The 23,422-nt window shown below is 36.3% G+C and overlaps 1 protein-coding gene across 2 annotated transcripts in view; it reads right to left on the bottom strand.

Moving 5' to 3' along the window:
* Nucleotides 1–23,422, bottom strand: part of LOC117178351 (DDB1- and CUL4-associated factor 13) — a 185,279-nt gene that overhangs the window by 52,456 nt on the left and 109,401 nt on the right. For both annotated transcript variants that reach the window (XM_033369778.1, XM_033369779.1), the window contains exon 6: nt 11,023–11,186. In XM_033369778.1, coding sequence (XP_033225669.1) covers nt 11,023–11,186 — 164 coding nt within the window. The remainder of the gene's footprint in view (nt 1–11,022; nt 11,187–23,422) is intronic.

Raw genomic sequence — 23,422 nt, 5'->3', positions numbered from 1 at the left:
GTGGATTTTTTGTACTGGTGTGAAACAATTCTAAGAATAAAAATAAAATTTCGCCCGGGGGCGAAAGACAGGGCGAGTCCGACGCTGAGTCACGATAGTTGGTTCACTGTTAACAATAGTTATCAGCTGATCGATTCAACGTCAAGAATTATGGAAGTTGGTTGGGAAACTCCGACGAGTAAATTTTAGCAAATTGCTGGTGTTGATATGTTTCCCAATTGAAATTTATCTTTTATTTTTAGGACCAAAAAAATGAAAATCATTTTACACCAAAATTTCATGAACGAACTTAGTCACTTGATCTCGACTTTATCGACGTTTAAAGTTTCTTTTTTCTCCGCTATAAATCGTTAAAAATTCCCAAAAAATAATGATAGATTACGTGTGTGCAGATACTTATTTGTTGATTTGCAACGAATGTGCAAATTTTATTGCTTATATTAATTTTTTTCGAAGTTTAGACGATTTAGTATAAAATTGTGTCTATGCTCAATATGAGCGAATCAAAAAATCTAGAATGCATCAAACCAAAAATTATCAGCAATGTGCTATAACTCGAATGGTAATATCCTATTCCATCAACTTATAAATAAACTTTCTTTAAAATTACCGATATATCGATGTATACAAACGTTTTTTTAGTGCTTCTTATTTTATCTGTCAAAGTTTAAACATGATATCTCAATATGTGTGGACACAGTGAACACTAAAAAAGATTTTCAAACCGCGGACTAGTTTGGTCACGTGGTTACCGAAGAGCATGCCCTTGAAGTAAATGAAAAAGGGTAGCATCTAGATGAAGAAAAAATCGAACCTGTTTTAAATTTTCCAAGGCCAACAACAATTAAACAAATACAAAGACTATTATTACAGTTTGTTAAATCACCCTCCATGTGTTAATAGTCATAGCCCACTTCACTGTTTACTTACTATCAGTGGGGGTATATATAATATAATATAGATCATATTTTAACACAATAGCTTAAATATACAGCGTTTCGTTAGGTTGGTTTGCTAACCTCACCAGGCTGAAATTCGACTATTAAAACACCAATTAATATCGTCTAGAAAAAAACAGTATTTGGTATCAACTTTTTGTCACATCATGAGAGAAACGAAGGACGTATACTGGACGTTTAGTGACAGATAACTGAGAAACATGGAAATCGGCTCCAATATAATAATATAATTGTATAAATCTATAAAAATATAATTGATTATCGCGTATTTTACAATTATGATTTACTTCTGGCTTATTTTCAAAACATGTATCATTTTAGTTTTATACCAACTATCCTCAACTTCTTAAATAAATAAATAAAATATATAAATTAATAATAAATATATAAATAAAATATTTTTACTCTGTTTTCACTATACTAATTAAAATACTAGAAATTTTTATTTTATTTTCGTTTGATCTTGATACTGCATGTGGGACATAGTTTAAGCTTCCCGTCCTGTACATAATTTCTCAATTGTACTCTAACAATTCTAAAGCCCATCGTGCTAGTCTACCTGTTGAATTTTTCAGGTTATGAAGCCATTACCAGGCAATGTGATCTGTAATAACTTTAAAAAAATAACCCTCTAAATACGGTATACATTTTCTTATCGCCAATACTACTCTAATACTACTGCTCCTTTTCTGAAGCAGGGTATTTACGTTCTGCGCCATTCAGACCTCTAGCTGCAAATGCTATCACCAAATTTTCATCGTTTATGTTTTGTGTTAATACGAATCCTAAACCCGTATCGCTAGCATCGGTTTAAAGATCTCTTTATCTCTCCTATATAACAGGCGTCGCAGTTTTATCATGGGATTATATAAACTAAATTGCTACAGTCTCACTTTACTGTGCAATCTTTACCGAGTTTTATAATCTATTTCTAAGCAGGTTTAAGTAGAGGTAACTTAGCTATATTAAATTTTTAAATGATTTAGATAACTCATAAAAAATGTTTGGTATATATGGTAAACAAACTATCGGACGTCTAACAATTTTTTGTTTACAAGGAGCATCTTTTTCTTTGGTGTTTGTTGTAAATTTGATTTTCTTCATACGGACTTCCATTTGCTTTTCGATAAATTCTAAAGAATATCATTTTTTTAATAGAATCTGCGTAACAATTTTTATACTATTTGCATGAAATCGCTCATGAGATAATTTCAACACTCTATCAACCAAATTAACCCTCTGGTCTGGTCTACACCATCTTTCTTCGTACACATTACTCGTAAGTACACCCGTGTTACTAGTGACCTAGAATGTATGATTCTATATAAAGATGGTTAAAGTTTGAAGTTTGTTGTTTTTATTTGATATATGGTGAAATGAAATCCTCAGAATCTCGACTAATAGAATATTCAAGTTAGAACATGATATATTTATCCTAGAAGAAGTTATTAGGAATGGAAAACAAGAAGACGCATAAAATGACTTTTTTGGAGTTTTTGACGATACTACTGTTATTTTTCATGCAATTGAAAAAACGCGAATATGAAACCCTAACAGCTATGAAAGATAAAACTAATTCTTAGAATAGTCAACACAGACAACAAAACAGTGCTTAGGGCACCGTTCTGATTTCAGTTCTACCACGGAATCTGCCTCTTCTGTCGATTCGAGATCTACTACTAGAGCCACCTATACAATTTTTTTCAAATATTAGAAATGCTGATGAAGGAAGGGTGAGAGTTCAAAAGGTGCTAAGGGAAATTTTGACAACCTAAAGGAGAGCGAAAAAAGAATCTGTGAAATCGAAATCATCATTTAGCAGGATGTGTAATTGATTTTTATATAATTTTTTGGCGAAAAAACTCATTTTTGTCAAAATTACCCTTAGCACATTTTGGACTTCAACCCTTCAATATTATCAGGAGAATCTCCAGAATATTCAGAAATCGTCAGAACTTCTGTATATTTCTGACTTTTCGTGACTTTTTTGTATTAGGATTGAAAAATGAATACTTCTTACTTCCTCGTGATTCAGTACGTCCTCTTCTTCTGAGGTAGTATCATTTTCCTCATGCTCCTTTTCCTTCAATAGATGCAGACCATAATAATGATGAGAGAGTCTTACCTGCTTCACAGCGCCTTCCCACCACAATTTTATGCGAATATTTTTTTTCTCACTAAAACACCTTTATTTCGTCGCACAACACTATTTTAAATTAAAAAATACTTCACAACTTTTCCACTGAATTTTGAACTCAATTTCTACACCTGGGTGCATCACTCGAAAGCCAAGGCACAAATAAGGACGACACTATACCAGTCACATAGGCCGTATTTTTTCCCTAATTTTCAGCCTAGCGCTCCCTTCCACCGAAACGGCCCCTCAGCGGAAATGCTACTTATGTGGATCGCTTGGGTCACCAGTGACCCAGGTGTAGACCAGAGGGTTAAATACAATATTTCTTTTCACTTGTATTGGACGACCAAAAAAATAATTAATAGTTGTATCAGTCGAAGTCTTTTTTTGATACCAGTCGGTAATGATGATATTGGAGTATCTAATTAGGGTTTAACCGAAAAAATGAATACTCTTTTTGTTCCCCAATTCAATGGTAAATTGAGGATTTGGATGATATGCATTAAAGGTATCAATTACATGATCAATGAGGTTTTTCTTGCCACATAAAATGGTGTCTTCGACATAACGATAGTAAAAAAGTGCAATACAACCGTAAGTCTGTTTCAACTTTTTCAAGCAACTAGTTTCAAGATCATCCGTAAGAATGTCTGCGAATAAATGTGAGATACGAGAAGTCTTCGGGGTTCCATCAATTTGTTGGTATACGGTGCCGCAAAAAACAAAATAAGTGTTTTCAAATAAAATTTTTGTAGAATTTCTGGTTCCATCAAAGGGTATTTTACGAACCAATTCAATACAATGGTATCTATTGTCAAGACTTTCAAAATCTAGTTTATAAATTCATCACTAAACAAATTCAATATAGCTACGTTACCTTTACTCAAACCTACTATAAAATCGATTATAAAACACGGTACAGATTGTACAATGAAGAGGGGCCGTAGCAATTTATTTTATATAATTCCATAAAAAACTGCGACGCCTGTTATATAGGAGAGACAAAGAGATCTTTAAACCGATGATAGCGATACGGGTTTAGGAGCCGCATTAACACAAAACATAAACCATGAAAATTTGGTAATAGCATTTGCAACTAGAGGTCTGAATGGTGCAGAACGTAAATACCCCGCTTCAGAAAAAGAGCAGTAGTAGTAGAGTAGTCTGGGCGATAAGAAAATGTACACCGTATTTAGAGGGTTATTCTTTTAAAGTTATTACAGATCACATTGCCTGGTAATGGCTTCATAACCTAAAAAATCCAACAGGTAGACTAGCACGATGGGCTTTAGAATTGTTAGAGTACAATTGAGATATTATGTACAGGACGGGAAGCTTAAACCATGTCCAACATGCATTATCAAGATCAAACGAAAATGAAATAAAATTTTCTAGTATTTTAACTAGTATAGTAGAAACAGAGGAAAAATATTTTTAAGAAGGAGAGTATAGTTGGTATAAAACTAAAATGATACGTGTTTAAAATAAGCTGGAAGAAAATCAAACTTGTGAAATACGCGATAATCAATTATATTTTTATAGACCCGACTCTTTTAAATCAATCTTAAATTTAGATAGCAATCCATGGAAATTAACAAAACCGAAAGAGTTCAATTTTGATTGAGAAAGATGACAACAAACAAGCAGGTTATGTAGGTAAGGAAAAAACTTATGCAAAAATTTCCGAAAATTATTTTTGGCCCGGAATGTACTCTAAAACATTAAAATACGTAAAAGAATGAGACATTTGACAAATGATTAAACCGAAAGTAGATAATCAGATATGTTTAATAGGAAAAAGGATAATTGAAGAACCGTGGACAGTAGTATTATCAGATATGATGGGTTCATTGCCAATGTCAAAATCAAGAAATCAGTATATTCTAGTATTTGTTGATATGTTTACAAAATGGGTAGAAATAATTCAAGTTAAAAATAAATTAGCATCAATTGTTGAAAAAGAATTTCATACACTTAGAATTACAAAATGGAGAACACCGAGAATTAATTTTACAGATAACGGAAAAGAAATACGTAAATAAATGAATAATTAATTCAACTAAAACATTTGGAATTAAACATTCAAAAACTTTTAAATATCATGCTTAGGCAAATCCAAGAGAAAGATGGAATAGATCGATCAAACGGGCAATAGAAGCGTATTTAGTGAAAGATCATACATCATGAAATGAAAATTTAAATGATTTACAGTCTGCATTAAATACAAGTAAACAATCTTTGATAGGTTTCACAACAGCTTTTTTGAATTTGGGTAAAGAACTCCAACCAATTCAAGCGTTAAATAAAGATTTAGACATAAAAAGCGAAATTGAATTTCAAGAATCTAAAAATGAGCAGATAGAATAAGAATTATTGCTGGATGTGAAGATTAGCTAGAGAGGCGCGCAGAAGCTCCAGTTTATGTTTTGCAAGCTTCAGCTCTCGCTGCATCAAATCGCGTTCCCGACAAAGGAAGTCGACTTCCCGGTCGTCGTACCTCTGTTGTTGTCCTTGGTTTGTTGGATTTCTCGTCGCTCCGTGGTTGTCTTCTTCGATGTGATTAATTGGCTGAAGGGTGGTGGCTTCTTCAAGCCATTTTTCTGTTGGATCTGCATCCTGCAGACTTCGAATGATCTCAGGTTTCGAACAAATGGTCGATAAGCCTCAATTTGAGCAAATTTCCTTAAGGGTTGTTACCCTGAATCCAGTAGAATCCATGGTTTCACTCAGAAGTTTTTTTTTTCTCACGCACACGTGTCACTAGCACAAATTATGTATCACTAAGAAGTTTTTTCTCGTGTCACTACACTAAAATATGTGGTCTTCTCACTCACAAATTTTGTCCATAACTGAATTTCACTGTGGAAGAAAACGTAGCATGCGACAGAATGATGCTTTACTAAGAAGTTTTCTTTTCAGAAGAGCATGGCAATTAAGGGAGTAGTACATTTTCAAGGACCTTTTTTTCAATAATTTTAATTTGATTCTCGCAATTATTTATTGCGTTGCAGGACATAATTTTGAATAACGAAAAAAAATTTGTATCATTTTTATTAACATTCGGCCGAGATATGAGCGATCTGAAGAAGCCATGTGAAAAAAACGGTCGCCATGATTTCTCAAAATCGGATAATCTTAAACACAAAAATCCACTTGATTCTTAAACGGTCCATAAGTGGCTATCGTATGACACTCAATCATTAATAAATATTAGTAAATAAACAAATTGTGAATTTTGAACATTTTTTCGTTTTTTTTTCACCGTTCTTCCAATATTTACTGTGTTAAATTTTTATTAAATATTGATGGAAAATCATGACCAAGCGCCATGAGTTTATCCCTGAAATTTTATATTATTCCCATAAATGAATATTATTATTATAATTCATAACTTACATTGGTATTAAAGCAGACGTAGTTTTATCGTCCCGTTTAAAAAAATGCGAATTCTTTTTTAAAAAATTTAGCTGTTAAACATTTTATTGCAAATTTTATCGTTTTGCCATAAACTGAATTTTCTAACTTCCAATGTTTTTTTATGATTTAAACTTTACACATACGGTCTACTGAGCAGACAGTCATTAAAAAGTCTCAGACCCCCCCCCCCCTATCAGCGAAAATGTGAGTTTTCGTGAGAAATGTTTCAGACAAAAATTTCAGGGTTTTGGACGAGGACCTAAATGGCGGACTTGACGCTGACCTTGGTGTTTACCTTTAAGGTTATTTCCAGGTCAACTTTTATTTTTCAAATGGAAACCCCTATTTTTGACACCGCCAGTCGAAAGAACGCAAAATTTTACGTTTAGATGTGCATCAAGTTCATGTGACCTTGTTTGAGTTTACACGACCCTGGAATGACCCCAAAGGTCATCGGATCCCATGACCTTGATGAATATCTGAACGTAAATTTCCACTTCTTTCGATTCTCGGTTTCAAAAATAGGGGTTTCCATTTTAAAAAAAGTTGACCTTGAAATAACCTTAAGGGCCAACGCCAAGGTCAGCTTCAAGGCCACCATTCAGATCCTCGTCCGAAACCCTGAAACATTTCTCACGAGAACGCATATTTTCGCTGAAAGGGGGGAGGGGTCCGATGCTTTTTAATGACCCTGTATATATGTGTGTATATATGTACATATATTTTTTTTAAAGGATTTATACATTTGAGAATCTTTGAAATACTGTGAAATTGTTGTATGAAAAAATGTAATTTTTTAATTTTCCGTTTTCCATTTTCTATTTTCAAGAAAATTCAAAAAGTTGTTATGATAATCTTGTAGGGCATTTAGAAATGAAACTTTTTCTTTTCTTGCCTTTTTTCATATCGTGCGCTATTTGGCTTAAAATGTTCATTTGCGGCTGCTTTTTGGAATCTTGTCAATGCTATAACTCAAGTAATTTTTGGTTTTATGAAAAATTCATTAGAATAAATTGTTCAAATTTTTGAATACTATGAATAATCGTCCAGAGAATTTTTGAATTTTGAAAAAAGTGGTCTCAAAAATATTCAAAATGCGCTCATTTTTTGAATTTTATATCCAAAATGGCTGGCTAACGAACTTGGTGTTTAGTTTAGGACACTTAAAGGGTGTACCAGAGGCCAATCTAATAGAAGGATTTTTTCAAAAGTTATCGTGCTCACAGACAGGCATACATATTGTAACAGCGATTTCCAACTTCAGGTTCAATAACTGTTAACCCGGTCCTGGCCAGGGGTGGCCCAGGATTGAAATCGTTGCTACCTAAAACAACTGGCAGCCACTTACCTGCCAGCACGGGCCGACTTAGTCTTCGATTCCACCGAGTCCGTGGGTCTCACCCTTTCGACCGACGAAACATCCACAAAGCCCGTTGAATTTCTTTTAACTAGGCGCCAGATAGGTTGCCCTACCCCAGCCCCGTGGAGTTGAGGCTTGTGCCCCTCCTGACAGGCTGACTAGCTCCTCTTACACGACTACACGAGACTATAGAAGGGATGGGTTCCACGAGATGAGAGAGAGAGGACACCCGTCACAATCCAACCAAAAATTCAATAAAATTAACGAAGCATGATAAACATTATATTTTAAAAGCATAGGCTAACAATTACAAGTAAAAAGAAAGCTTGTCACCCGAACCAGAAACATTTGCGTCGTTGGCGGAAGCCCACAGCAGTCCCAAGATGGCGGCATGACACTCCCGCGTTCGGACTGCCGCCGCGTGGCGTCAACTCCACGTTCGCGCACGTCCTGTTGGTAAAGGTTTCTTAGACGCACCCACCCTGAACCTTTTAGGTCGCAATCGTGGGTCGGGCGTGCCCTAGTTCCATAGTGTCGCGGGGGTATCCCGCCACCCCCTTTTAATAATCCCTTTGCGAAACAACTCCCATCGCGCGGTCTAGCACGGTCGAACCGTGAGAAGTCGGCAGTCGCGGCTGGGAACACTCGTGGTTAGAAGAACAATGGCTAGGACTCACCAGCTAGGTATTTGGCTAGCTCTTTCTTCTGAGGGGGTTCCATTTCCCTTGAGCTTTCCCCTAGGTTATTACCAAATCCTTCTCCAAATTTTGCCGGACGCTCCGGCCACCGTCGAGCCAAGATTCACAGTGCCGGAAATCTTGGCTTCGTTGCCGTCGTCCCCTTGACTTCCAGTGTTTCTGTATCAGCGCTGTTGATTGGCTGGTTACTGTGCGCGGGTCCAATCAGGTAACGCCACCAATGCGCGCCTTCGTACTACCCTTCGCCTCGTCGATTCACTGCGACTCACGGACTATGGGAGTTGCTATAGGTTGACCGACGGCTAGTGAGAAGGTGGCTGCTTCGAGTCTCGGTCGGTGGTTGATCGTTTCTCCACACGCCACTACACGGTTGACTCGGTGCTACCCGAAGATCTGCTTGGTGCTGCCGCCCGCCGTTCACCGCGGAATTACTGTGTCGTATAGTTTATTCTAGACCGCTGGTTTCAGTAGTCCCCACTCGTAGTTCAAGATAGCTGCTGCGGGTTCTCGTGTCTGGTTGGCGCGGTCTCTCGTAGTGGCGCGTCACTGTTGCGCCGTACTCTCGTTGACCGGACCTTCACGTTGTGGTGGTTGACGTTGGCTGACTTCTTTGACATTTAACATGTTGTTTACCTCCTGTCACTTTTCTCAGGTGGACAACTGGTTTTGTCGGTTAATTTCCGTGTCGTGTGCCGGCCGCTACAGCGTTAATCTTCGAATAACTAACTTAAAGACGAATACTAGTGAACTGAAACTAGCGTTAGAGTTCCTGTGGACTTGTTAAATATTATACTATAGTCCCTTACAGCTTATAAGTAAGAACAATATTAATTAGAATTACCCTTTTGAAAACAATAAAAAGTTTTTCAGTAGTCTAGTCCTGGATCTTGGCTAGACGGTAAGTACCGTTCCTTGTTAAAATGTACCACGTCTTTTTTTTTTAACAAGCACCCCGGTGTGGCTTCGGCGAGCCTTTACTTAAAGTTAAAAATTAATTTTTGTCACTTCGTTACAATACATACATACGTACATACATACATACAAACATGCATACAGACCAACAGACACATTCGTAAAATACTATATTTCGGATTCAGAGGGTCTCAAAACGTGGACGTTTGACAAAAACTGGGGGAGGGTGAGAATGTAAAAAGTTTAATGAAATCAGCCTAGTAGATCAACTGAAATCGTGGCGACCACTCTAAAAAAGTAAGTTTCGCGAAAAATGCGTTTAATGTGTAAAGTACGAGAAATTGTACGTTTCGACAGGCCGAGGCCTTTCGAAGTAATTCGTTTTTCGGACAATTCCGATACGCCCTGAGGTAAAAGAATGTTTCTACCTTATTTTTACGGCTATATGGTGACTGAAATAAAAAAATATAAAAAATAGATTTTTTGAAAATTTGAACATGTACTACCCCCTTAAACAGAAGGATGTCTCCACATTAACTGGTCAGCTATTTCCACTTTCGAACACTTCACTTACAGCGCCACACTAACTTGTAGTGCCATAATTCGTTCTTGTTTGTGAACTGAATTAGCTCACCTATTTTAACTTTCGACCACTTCAATTACAGCGCCACACTGCGTTCTTTTTTCTGAACTAAATTGGCACCACGGAACCCGCCATTTTATACGAATCAAAGCGTCGAAAAAATAACTTGACCCTGGCATTCACAAAAAAAAGAACGATTCCGCACTTGAAATTCGCACTCGTACACTTTGCGTATCTAATACAAAAGTTCAGAGGAAAACGTAAGTCTCTCTAAAACTCGGAAGATTCGAAAGCACGGACATAATAAGCGCGATTGTGCATGAAAGGCACGCGGCGAAGCCACCGTCAATTTCCTTAGCTTTTACCGGCACAAAAACTTTGTACGTCTGGCATTTTCGCGGTCGACTGTCGACTTGAGATTTTAATCCCACTTTTGAAGATTGTAAGAGTTAAGTTATTTATTCACACTTGGATTAATACATCGATAAAAAATACACAGGGCATCGTCACACCATGAAGGATACGCATGAACTGAGCTTTTAGGTCCTTTGTCAAAGAGAGCGTCGAAAAAGTAGCACCACTATCGCCAAAATTCAAATATATATGTATAAAGCCTACAGATAGACCCTTCCCTTCTGAATTGACTTATTAGTTTGGTATCTTCGGCAAACGAGTTCACAATTAAATTATAACAGGAAACAACATTATTTAATTAAATCACTCGCTCGTAACATTCTCGACTAAAATAACGAGATACGGGACAAATTTTTGCTGTCGTCAGTCGAGATGGTTCTTGAAGTTGACGTTTTTTGTCTCGTCCCGCCCAAATGCATCTCTACTCTTAAACACTTGTAGGGATTTTCCCCCTTTCCCACCGACATGCAGCGGCTTGAAAGTACCAAAAGGATAAAATTAAGAGTAATATAAAATTAAGAGTGAGATCAAATTAATCATACTTGCGCGTGGCCTTTTCACGAGATTGTCGCACTTCAGTCTGTGCATTGTAAATGTGCTTTGGCACTTGTCTGTGACGAGCAATTCGCCTCACTTGAGGATAAGCTGCATATTTTTCCTTCAGAGTTTCACTGTATTGCAAAGACACCTTCTCTCTCGGTTTGAGCTAAAAATAAGTTGATATTTATTACACAATCAAGTTCAGAGTTAATAACTCACAGATAACAATGAGATATTTAAGTTGATTTTCAAACTTTTCAGGACCAAAAATTAAAAAAATCAATAAATGTCAAATAAAATTGGAAATAACGCTTGTGAATTTCAGTATTTGTGATATAATATACTTAAGTGCTGATTCAGTGCTGTTTCTTCAGCACTGCCTGTACCGCTAGTTATCTATACCTGAGTTCCCCTTGAAGGGTCTGTTTAAATTGTTAAAAGGCTATTTCAACAAATAAATTTCGTCTGTGAGGTCTTTGAAAAGGTTTGATAGTAGTGTTAAGTTATAGCTTTAGTGCAAATCGATATGCCTATGCCTCTGCGACTAGGCTACTAAGTAGACCAGCTGAAAGGGTTTAAAAATAAAAAATTTACTTTTTTCTAGACTTTTTAAAATTATCGACGAGCAGGTTAGAATTTCAGAATCTACGGGTCTCTATTATTTCAGATATCTAACTTTTTCTTTTGCATGTTTAAAATTGGCATTAGTATAACGTATCTCGTAAATGGAATGAGATACCCCCAAACACACATCATTTTTTAATTCAACTTTAAAGTATATAAGTTATAATTGTAAATATGTATAATGAGAAAGTTTATAAATTTAACAAGTGTTTTTTAGGTACTGAAAATCAGCACAAACAGCCACTGAAACGGCACTGACGGCCCAGTGCCGTTCACCAGTGCTTTTTCAGTGATTTTTCATCGGCAGGAAAGCATCTGTCTTATTTTTGATGAATAATCTCGGTTGATATTAACAAATTCAGTTCGCTCACTCTTCGTATACTGCCGGAGGCAAAGGTGACGCACATAGTCCAGTAGTCAGTCAGTAGGCAACTTGTCCCGATCGTCTAGGGACTCGGCGTCAATATTCAGAAAATGCATGTTGATTTTATTGGCTTAAAATCCTACTTCATCATGTCAATTCACTGATCTTTCGTTGGTAAACGCCATTGTATTGCGTTGCCATACGCTATTCTTTGTAACAAATCCCAAACAAGTTTCAAAGCAAATGACATGCAGATAAATGGGGGCGCGGGATCCAAAGCGAAGAGCTGGTAGGAAGCGGGGCGTCCCCCAGCGTGTGGTTGGTGGAGCGTAGAGGAAAAAAACCACTTCAAAAGAATTCAAATGTTACTAAAACTAGTTACAGTCAGACAGATAAGAGCTGATACTCGACACACTGATTATCAAATTCTCATAGCTATGGGGTTTTGAGGTCGCTTAATCCGAATTAGAAGTTAAAATTCGAAAATTCAAAATAGCGGATCCAATATGACGGACTTTAGATTCGGATTCAGTGACCCTAAAACCCGTAAGTACCAAGATTGATATAAATTGAGCTTTTTCTTGTATATTCATCCACCATATTTAATCCGCTATTTTGAATTTTCAAATTTTGACTTCCAATTCGGATTAAGCGATCCCAAAACCCCGCTAGTACCGAGATTTATTCAAATCGAGCCGTTTTTTGTAGTTTCGTCCGCCACATTGAATCCACCATTTTAAATGTTGGAATTTTCACTTCAGATTCAGATGTAGCGATCCAAAAAACCCCCTTTCAAGACTTGAATGCAAAATCGGAGTAAGTTAAATAGAAAAAAAAGAAGATTGACGCATATTGCGTCAATGCCACACAGGGCACGGAAAATTTAGAAGGGGTTAAATCATCCGGATTGAGATCGGGCACACATACTATCTGGTTGTCCAACGCATGCGGGAACGACCTACATCCAAAGGCACCATGCGGCACTAAGAGTACTTTATTCCCATCTCTGTCACTTATACGGCATTAAAATAATATCGCTCCTCTAAATGCTCCTAGGTAAATAAAGTCAATTGTCGAGAATGAGAAATGCTGCATATACTGGAACTTTATATTCTCGACAATTGATTCTGTTGCACACTCGAGGCCTGACATAGTTCCCCATGCTTACCCCTGATACTGACGTTAAGTCCGAGTTATTCAGCAGCTCCCTCCGCTGCTTTGTACAGAAACGCTAATTGCCCACTTCTTCGTGCTTCCTGACCATTTTAAGATGAAGGTCTCCTCCATTTGCGACTTTATGTGCTGTACGCAGAATAATCCTATTGTAAAGACATTCAAGATTCAATATTCTGCCACCTCCTTGACGGCGTGAGATGTAGAGACACGGAACAGAAGACTTCAGATGCATGCTTTTGTTTATGTGCATAATCTTTCGTGTCTCGATATCAAAGGATCTGAGCTCGTTCTTTGTCCATGAAACCACTTCAAATGAATAGAGTACTACAGGGACGCAAAATATATTCGTGACAGATACTTTGTTCCTCGCCGACAGTTAGGAAGGCCAAATCTGCCGGATGAGACGTTTGTATCTGCTTCAGAAAGCATCCTTCAGGGATGCTATTGAATACTATAAACATACTGTGAAAATACGGGCCACTTGCTGATGGGATGAAGGAAACTTCTTCCACCAAAAGATCTTGATACCATCTGGTCCCAAAGAAGAATAGTTCTCCATACCTCTTAATACTTTTTTCACCTCCTTGTTAGTGGTGGGTGGGCATTCTTCACCAGGTGTTATGAGGGCATCACACAGCTCCTTGAACCTATTTATGTTATCTGAGTCTTCCTCCAGCCTATGCTGCACTTCGTAGACTTTTCTCCAAATTACTTCGAGCTCCTCTTGTTTGGGCGGGTGGTCGACATTAACTGGAGGGTCTTGGAAGAGTCGAGATGTGTCAGAGAGAAACTGATGGTTTTCTCTGATCCACCATTCCCATCGCTCTAGACTTCTCTTAGCCTCAGATAGTATCTGTATTCTCTCAACAATATGCCTACTAATTGTAAGCAACTTTGACTTGCTAAGTTTGTAATAACAGATCCAGAATTCGCGCGCGAACTTTCGAACCCTGGTGGTAAAATTCCTGCCAGGTGGTATGTCGTCAATCACACGCTGAATGCGGGACGCGTACTGTCTTGCCCAGCCTATCTTTATAAAGAGTTGATGCATTCGTCTTTTGGTCTTATGATCAACCTTTGGTTTTGTTTTACGGTTCGCATCAGCCCAAGCTCTCGCTGCATTATATACATAACAATTGATAGTCCAGAGGTCGAATTCTTCGAAAAAATATCCACGAAGCTCATCATCCATTTCAGCCAGATTTTAAGGCTCGAGAGAAACATGCGTGTTAATGTTTCTTCGGGGCAAAAAGTATCCTTCTTCCTATATCGGATGCCTGCCCGCGGTTGGCCTTAAATTCGCCTCTCTTTCTCTACTGCCGACTTGTTCCAGCTGTGGTAGAGTAGGCGCTCCGCTTACATAGCCCCTTTTTTGGAGTAGTTCGACATGGTTTCTTAGACTTCGATACAAAAAATGCGATAGTTCTGGGTGTTTCTCCGCCTAAAAGCCCCAAGATCCCGCAGATACATCGTATTGATTATATCTTTATTGGCATCCCCAGCTCTGTAGTGGCCGGCATTGTTGGCCGAACCATTCTCGGGAGCCCTGCCATTTCTATTTCATCGAACTGCACTTACTACAACTTTGGTGTTATCATTGTTGTTCCCACGAGATTCCAGCGAAAGGAGTTTGTACCTCCTTGTAGAGCACCGCTTGCAAAGATAAGGCTGCGTACTCTGAGCAATCGCCCGGTACCCCAGAGTCACCGTTCTAGCCACCTCACCCAGGTGTCATTCAGCTTATGGCAAGGTAACCCCCAACCTCCGCTTGGGGGTTATTTCCTTCGGGACCACCCATGGACAATTGCCCGGGTCTGCCTATTAATTTTTGTAACCATATTCAGCAAAAAATCTTAGTTCACACACACACACACACACATATAAAGGGCTGCGTTGTGAACCGGGTATTGTTTTTGGGCTCGAACTCTTCACAGAATAAAGATATCGAATAATCCAAGATACCGTTGGAAAGGTAAACATAAAACGCAACTTTTAATGCAGACAAGTTAGTGTTTTGATTAAAACTTAACTCTCTACGATCAATTTTCTAAGGTCGTGATTTTTGGCTCTTCAAAAAAAGTGGCTGGATTGTAACCCATTTGGCAAATTCCAATAAAAGTCGGAAAAGACGAAGTAAAACGCTCATAATTTTATAATAAGTTGAGATTTTATTGATTCAGAAGGCCTCAAGTGGCAAAACAAGTTACAATGACCTTGAACTCGTGAATTTCGAATAAACCCACGTCGACACCAATTGACAGCTACAACTTAACCTCACTTATGCATTTTTCGTTACGAGGCCGAACTTTACTATCAGATGTACTTAGTTTAAGTTTATCCTATATTTTTTTCCAAGAATATATGAATTTGTTTTTGTTGATTTTGCAATATACAATTTATAATGAAACTTTGTGAGGGATCTCGCAAATTAAAAGGAAGGGTTTCCCCGAGAATAAGTTGAGGTGGTGCCTGATCCTTTTGGATAGCATGGCGTCGTAGAGGGTTGGTAGCGTCCTGGTGGGTCCTTGCTCTGGCAAGGGGTGCTTGTAACTTTGTTACAACCTCCACCTCCCCTCTGTTTGGGACGTTTATTGTTTCAGCAACTCTTCAGTCTTCTCGATTTCGTCGTTGAGTGTCAAGCAAGATTCTTCCTCTGTCAGATCCACCTGAATATAATCGTGATCTTCTTCATTATTTTTCTCGTCTTGTATTTTTTGTGTTGTTTGTCTGTGTTTAAGTTCTGTCAATTCCTCCTTACTTAGAGCAATCTTTATAATTTCCTTAAACTCTTGATTTGCCTCTGCCCAGCCTCCTTTTATGTATTTGGTCCTTGACGAATCAGGAACAGTGTAATGGTTTTTTTGTCATGTTCGAAATCTGTCCAGAGTACGTATCGCGAATAATGTAAAGTTGTACTGGAATCATCCTCTCGCAATGCCTGCACTGCCACATGTTTATTTCTTTCATCATCTTCTTATAAGCTGAAACATGATTTAACACATCCTACTTTTTAAACAGAAATAAAAACAAAAAACAAAATTTTTATTCTTTTCTTGAGATCTATTTTCTTATTTTATTTCAAAAACGTGTAAAATCTAGAGCTTTTATTTGAAATATATTTTTTCCAAATTTCTTATCTTAATATATTTTTTCAAAATTTTCTGTGTTATCCGTTCCTATGAGTATCCTTTTAAGATTCTGCTTTCTCATGACTTTTCTATCCTGAAAATTAACTTATATCTAAATTTTACTTTTATTTTTAATTATAAATTAATCTTGGCCTCTTATAGCCGTATTTATTTTTATTTGCAACTCATAAACTTTCTTTGTAAAAATCGTTTCTTTTATTTAAATTTAAACTGAATAATTAAATTAAATTTCAAAAAATATCTATATCGGTGGTGTGTGAAAAGATTAAAATTATCCTTTCCGTTGTGTTTGTAAAGGGTCAAAAATAATCTTTTTCCGCGGTGTGTGTGGAAAAGTATGACAATATTTTATTATTTTAATAGCGTTGAAACATATTTCAATCAATCTTGAATTGTTTTTTTTATTTCCCCAGTCCTCCTCCTGTTTTTTCATTTTCTCCTCAAATTCTCTATTCTTCTTCTTCTGTACTTCCTTTCTTTTCTCTTTCTCTTCTTCCTTTCTTCATTTTAACCTCCCTTCCCAGTCGTTGCTTGATAGTAGGCCTATTTTTAATCTTTCTGTCGCTACCAATTTCTCCACCTTTAGGTTGAGCTTTTTCTGCACATATCTTGCCTGTGCATTATCCACATCTCTTCCTTCCTCCCTATCTCCTCTCGCTATTTTTCTTAACTCCTCCTCTCTGATTTTTTAAATTTCCTCCTTCATTCTTCTTTTTACCTCTTCTTTCCTTCTCTTTTCCTCCTCTTCTCTTCTTTTCTCTCTTTCTTCTTGTGTCCCAGAAAGGGATGATTGACCTAGCTCCCACCACTTTCTCCATCTATGTAAAAGTGTTTCCCTGCCGACTAGTTCGGCACGGCAGTCTTTACACTTGAGACGTGAGTCCATTTTCTGAAATTGAGTATTTTTTCTGTTTTGTCTATGTTTTTGTAAATGTGTTTGTGTGATTTTGTTGTCTCTGTTAGTTGTGTAAAAATCAAATCATTAACATGTATGCCATCTCAACAAAAAAAAAATTCAATCAAAATCTACTCTCTTCTAATAAATTTTTTGATATCTTTTACGTTCCAATTACCTAGTGATTTTCCCTTTTTCGTTTTTAATTCGTAAATTGTTAGTGAAATTTTTGCTCTGATAAAAAATGGTCCTTCGAAATTTTTATTCAATTTTTAAGCTATTCCTTCCCCTTATTTGACAATGTTTTATTGTTTTTTAGTACTTTTTCGCCAATTTCAAAACTAATGGGCCTACGTCTAAGATTTTAATATCTAGATTGCGTTTCATTTGCGGTATCTAAATTTTTAATTACCACTTCTCTAATTATTTTTAATGTTTTCATTCTATCTGCCCATTTCTTTGGATCTTGAAATTCTATTTTGGTTTTTCCGTCTAAATTTTTATTCAAAGCTTGTATGGGTTGAAGGTCTCTACCTAAATTTAAAAAAGCTGGTGTAAAACCTGTAGACGAATGTTTACTAGTATTTAACGCAAATTGCAGATCATCTAAATTTTCATCCCATGCTTTATGGTCTTCTTCTAAATACGCTTTAATTGCTGTTTTAATTGACCTACTGAATCTTTCTGTTGGATTTGCTTGTGCATGATGATATTTAGGAATTTTCAAGTATCTAATACCAAAAGTTTTGGTCAAATTAATTATAGACTTATTTACATATTCTTTTCCATTATCTGTAAACAAAATTCTAGGTGTTCCCCATTTCGAAATTATACGCTTATGCAATTCTTCTTCCACGATTGATTATAATTTATTTTTTAATGGAATTATTTCTACCCATTTTGTAAATATATCACCAAAAACTAAAATATATTGATTTCTCGATTTTGTCATTGGTAATGGACCCATTATGTCAGATGCTACTACCGTCCATGGTTCTTCTATTTTTCGCCTTCCCATCAAACATATCTGATTTTTTACTTTTTGTTTTATCCTTTGAGAAATGTCGCATTCTTTCACATATTTTAACATTTCAGAATACATTCTGGGCCAAAAATAAATTTTAGAAATTTTTGCATATGTTTTTTCCATGCCCAAGTGACCTGCTTCTTTAATATAATGATTTTCAATTAAAACTTGTTCTCGCAATTCTTTTGGTATTGTTAATTCCCACGGGTTGCTATCTTAATTTAAGTTTGATTTTAGAGGGTCGGGTTTATTAAAATATAATTGATTATCGCGTATTTGCCAATTAGGATTTTTCTATATACAATTTCATAATCGTATTCTAACAATTCTAAAGCCCATCTTGCTAATCGACATGTGGTCTAAATTTTGTAATCGCCCAGATTACGGCTAAACAATATTCTTCTGAAGCTGAATATTTACGTTTAGCTCCATTCAGACCTCTACTCGCAAATGCTATTACACAATTTTCACCGTTTATTGTTTGTGTTAAAACAGCTGCTAATCCTATGTCACTAGCATCAGTTTCAAGTTGGAATGGGCTTCCAAAATCAGGGCAGGCTCAAATTGGTGCTGTTGTTAGTAAGTGTTTAATTATCGTGAAAGCTTGTTCCTGTTTGTCAGACCATTCCCACTTTACTTTCTTTTTTATTTGTAATGGTTCCATAATTTCTGCAAATTTAGGGATAAATTTCCTATACCATGAAGCCATTCCTATAAGTCTTTGAAGTTGTTTAATTGTTTTGGGCCTTGGATAATTAAAAAATGGTTCAAATTTTCCTTTATCAACTTGTAATCCTTTTTCATTTACTTTGAACCCCAATATTTTATTTTAGAACATCCATATTCGCATTTGTCTAAACCTATTGTTAAACCTGCATTTTTAATTTTATCTACAACAATTTCCAAGTATTTTAAATGTTCTTCAAAATTTTTTGAAACTATAATTATATCATCGATATAACAGAATACATGCGGCTTTAATTCTGGTGTTATTATTCTGTCCATCAGGCGCTGGAATGTAGTAGGAGTATTTGTTAACCCAAATAGCATTCTCTTAAACTGATACATTCCTTTGCCCGGAACAATAAAAGCTGTTATCGGTTTGGATTCCTCGTTCAGCGGTATCTGATGATATGCTGAACGAAGATGTATTTTTGACATGTATCTTGCTAATCTCAGTGTGTCTAATATTTCAGACATTATCAGAATTTGATATAAATGTCTTAGTGATTTTATTTACTTTTCTAAAATCTAAACAAAATCTATAATATTCACTAGGTTTTTTAATCATTATTATTGGATTTGACCAATCGATATTTGAAGGTTCTATAATTTTGTCTTCTGCTAATCTGTCTACTTTTTCATACATAAGTTCTCTTCTTTTGTGTGAAACATAATAATATCTTTGTTTTACTTGTTCATGACCTTACACATCTATTTTATGGCTGGTTAAATGTGTCGGTTTTAATTCTGTTCCCTGATCTATCACTTTTCTTTTAATCAGATTTTCTAATTGCACTTGTGCTTCATTTAACTCTACTATGCCTTCAGAAATTTCCTCGCAAAATTCTAAATTCTTCTTTTCTATTTTCAGGCGCGTAATATTATTATTTATTACCGCATTATTTCTAAAATTATACCAATCACTTTTTCTAATTGCGAATAATTTTTCTATCATCGAATAATTTTTTTCTTCCTTTTTATCTAACACCGTCTCTAATTTAGAATCATTTTTCTCTTTATCGCATGCCAATGGCCCTTTAAATTCTGTATCTAAATTCCTATCTTTATTTTAAGCCTGTAAATTCGTATTTATTTTGTTTCTATCCTTATTTGGTTTCGTTTCTCTCTATATACTTTGATTAGCTCGCTTATCTAACCTCTGTACGCCCACGCTGGCACATGCCAGTGTTGCGTCGCTCGCCATGTGGGGTCTAGGGTGTAGGACACCATGCTCCCGTCTACTCTGTGCCGACTAGGTTTCTGGCGGGATCGAGTCTAGTGTATCACCTGTATGGAGGGGTTGGGGTCGGGTATGTGGCGAAACGCGAGAAGAGATTTCGCACGGTAGCAAATCTGTCTCTTTCTCTCGCATGTCGTTTCGCAAGCAAACCTTCGTTCCGAATTTCAATTCACTTTTCTCACTTGCTCTATTCTTATTCTCTTTCGCATTCCTTTTTGTTTCTTTCGTTATTGGCTCTCGCATTTTAATTAATTTTGAATTAATCGCATATTTAATATTTGGTAATTGTGGTAACCACCAAATCTTTTTCTCATATTCCATTTTTAAACCTAATCTTTCAATCATATCGGTTCCTATTGTTCATATCGATCTTAAATTTGGTTCCAGTCTGAATAATAAATATTTTTTCGTATGACCTACTTTGATAGGGCTCAAAACTTGTCCTGTAATTTTAAATTTTTGAACATTAGCTACCATTAATGTGTCATCTATTGGCTTTTTAATTTCGTAATCTAATTCTTTTGCTGTATTTATAAATTTTTCACCTATATAAGAGTGAGTTGCACCGGTGTCAACTAGCACTTCAAATTTATGATTTTCAAAATCTATCATAAGGTGGAATCTTGTTTCTTCAGAGTCATTTGTGTCTGTGTTAAGTAATTCTGGCGGTCTCTGGTATTGTCTGCTATTTTCCGCCTTCAAAAGCGACAGTATTCGTTTCCCTGATCTAAACTATACCAATAATCACGTCGAAAATGGCCTATTTTCCCACAATTGTAGCATATAATGGGTTCTCGCGATTTGCAATTAAAATTTTGGTTTCCTAAATTTGAGCATGAATCTCTGATTTCCTGAATATCTTTTATTATTTGTATAATTCAAATTATTATTTGAAAATCGTGGATTAACATTGTCTTAATCTAAAAGGCTTAACTGTTGACCTCTCATCTTAGATTTTGATAATTCTGTTTCCCATTCTCGACCTAAGATTTTTAATTCTGAAAAATTCGAAAAAGCATTTCTTGAAATGTACACTTCATATTCAATTCTTAAATTTTCATAAGTCTTTCTTAATTGCCATCCCAGGCTGGGACGTGGCATTAATTTTTCAAATAATTGTTTAATTTCGGTAACAATAGCAGGAATGTCTTGGTCTTTTTTCCGATTGCAAAATTTTATTTCATTTTTAATTATTTCAGTATATCTCTCATTTAAGTAAGTTTCTTTAAAATCTTCAATAAATTGATCTAAATATTGCCAGGTATTTTTATTTACTTGAAACCAATCTAATGCTTCGTCTTCGAAAACAGCATCTAAATCTTCTAAGATGTCTCGTTTGTTAATTGTATACCCTCTTTTAAATCTTATTAAATTATTTAAAAAATAAGTTGGACTATTTTCCGTGTTGTTTTTAAATTTAATCGGCCAATTGGGCATTATTTGGAAAGGGGTTTGTATCCTTCTGAATGGAAAGAGAGTTTGCACCGGTCTCGATAATGAGTATTTTTCCCCTTGACTGTTACCTCTATTTACTGTCATTCTATTCCGTGCAGCTGCTAACGAGTGCCTTTGCTTATTTAAATCTAATTCTGTCTCTTCGAAATGAACCGTATTTTGCACAATTATAATTTCCTATAAAAGAATCAATTTCGAATGTTTTATCACTAATTTTCGCGTTTTCATTCTCTTGTCTTTCTATTTCTATTCTCAAATTTTCGCGACTTATTCTTGCTCTTTCTGCTCGTTCTCTGTTTATTCTTTCTTTCTTCATTCTGAATGTTTCTTCTCGTTATAACCGACTCAATTCTAGTCGTTCTTTTTCTCTTTCTAATTTTTCAAGTTCTTTTCTTTTACTTTTTATTTCTCTATCGAGCCTATTCATTTGTAGATCGCTATTTCCTAGATTCATAACATTTTCGTCTTCTATTCTCCAATTTCCTAACGTGCTTTCAGTATTGTGAGATAGTAAATCAACTATATTTATTTATATATGTCAGCTGTGTCTGTGTGCGTTTGGTGTACTTTCTGTACGCGTTTGTGTTGTCGTTTTCGGAATTGCACCTTTTGTTTTGTTTCTGTCTGTTACCCCCCTATTTAATTCTCTCCTCACCGTTATCACTTCAAAATTGCTATCTAATTCTAGTCTTTCGTTATCTTTCTCGGCTACTTGACTCTCTGTATTTTCATGAGTCAACAGTTCATATGCATTATTTTCCTCGCCCCTTATTTCTTGAACTGATCTAATCTCATTATTTTCTCGGGCTATTTTATTCTCATTGTATACTGGATTCGCCATTCTCGCACTAACTTTTGTTTTTCCAGATCTTAAATGCATTCAATTTGATCTATTTCCTTTTTCTATTTTTATCCACTAGCTCAGGGGTTCTTATGATTGATTAAAAACCGGCACGTTCACTCAGGTGAGCGATTCGGTGTTTAATACTGGGGAGTGTGCGTGGCCTTACCACGTACTAGGCAGTCTGAAAGTCCCTGAAAAATGAAACACGGAGACGTTTTTTTCGCCAAAGTCAATTTTATTTTTCAACATACTCTCCTTTTAGGTCCATACAGCGAGTCCAACGATTTTCTAACTTTTTGATACCGTCCGAAAAGTAATCGATCGGAAGGTCTCCAAAATACGCCTCAGTTTCAGCTGTGAGCTCCTCATTTGAGTAAAAACGCTTGCCGGTGAGCCATCTCTTCAGGTTAGGGAACAAGTAATAGTCGCTGGGGGCCAGATCTGGTGGATACGGTGGCTGAGGAACCAATTCGAAGCCGATTTCATGCAATTTTGCTTGTGCAACTAAGCATGAATGAACAGGCGCATTGTCGTGATGATAAAGCGGTTTTTTCTTCTTCAAATGCGGTCGTTTTTCGGCGATTTCAATTTTCAATCGGTCCAATAATGATGAATAGTATGCTCCAGTTATGGTTTTACCTTTTTCAAGATAGTCCACGAATATTATGCCATGTGCATCCCAAAATACGGAGGCCATAACCTTTCCGACCCATTGTTGCGTTTTTAGACGCTTCGGAGCACTTTGGCCCAGTGGAACCCACTGTTTTGCCTGTTGCGTTGACTCAGGAGTGTAGTAGTGGATTCAGGTTTCATCCATGGTCATGAATCGGCGCAAAAACTCGGTCGGCTTACGCGAAAATAATGCCAAATTCTGCTGGGAAGTTGTCACACGAATTCGTTTTTGG

The sequence above is a fragment of the Belonocnema kinseyi genome, chromosome 8 (genome assembly GCF_010883055.1).
Source record: "Belonocnema kinseyi isolate 2016_QV_RU_SX_M_011 chromosome 8, B_treatae_v1, whole genome shotgun sequence".
Classification (NCBI taxonomy): Eukaryota; Metazoa; Arthropoda; class Insecta; order Hymenoptera; family Cynipidae; genus Belonocnema; species Belonocnema kinseyi.
The sequence above is the reverse complement of the archived record's forward strand: the minus strand, read 5'-3'. Positions and strand labels throughout refer to the sequence as shown.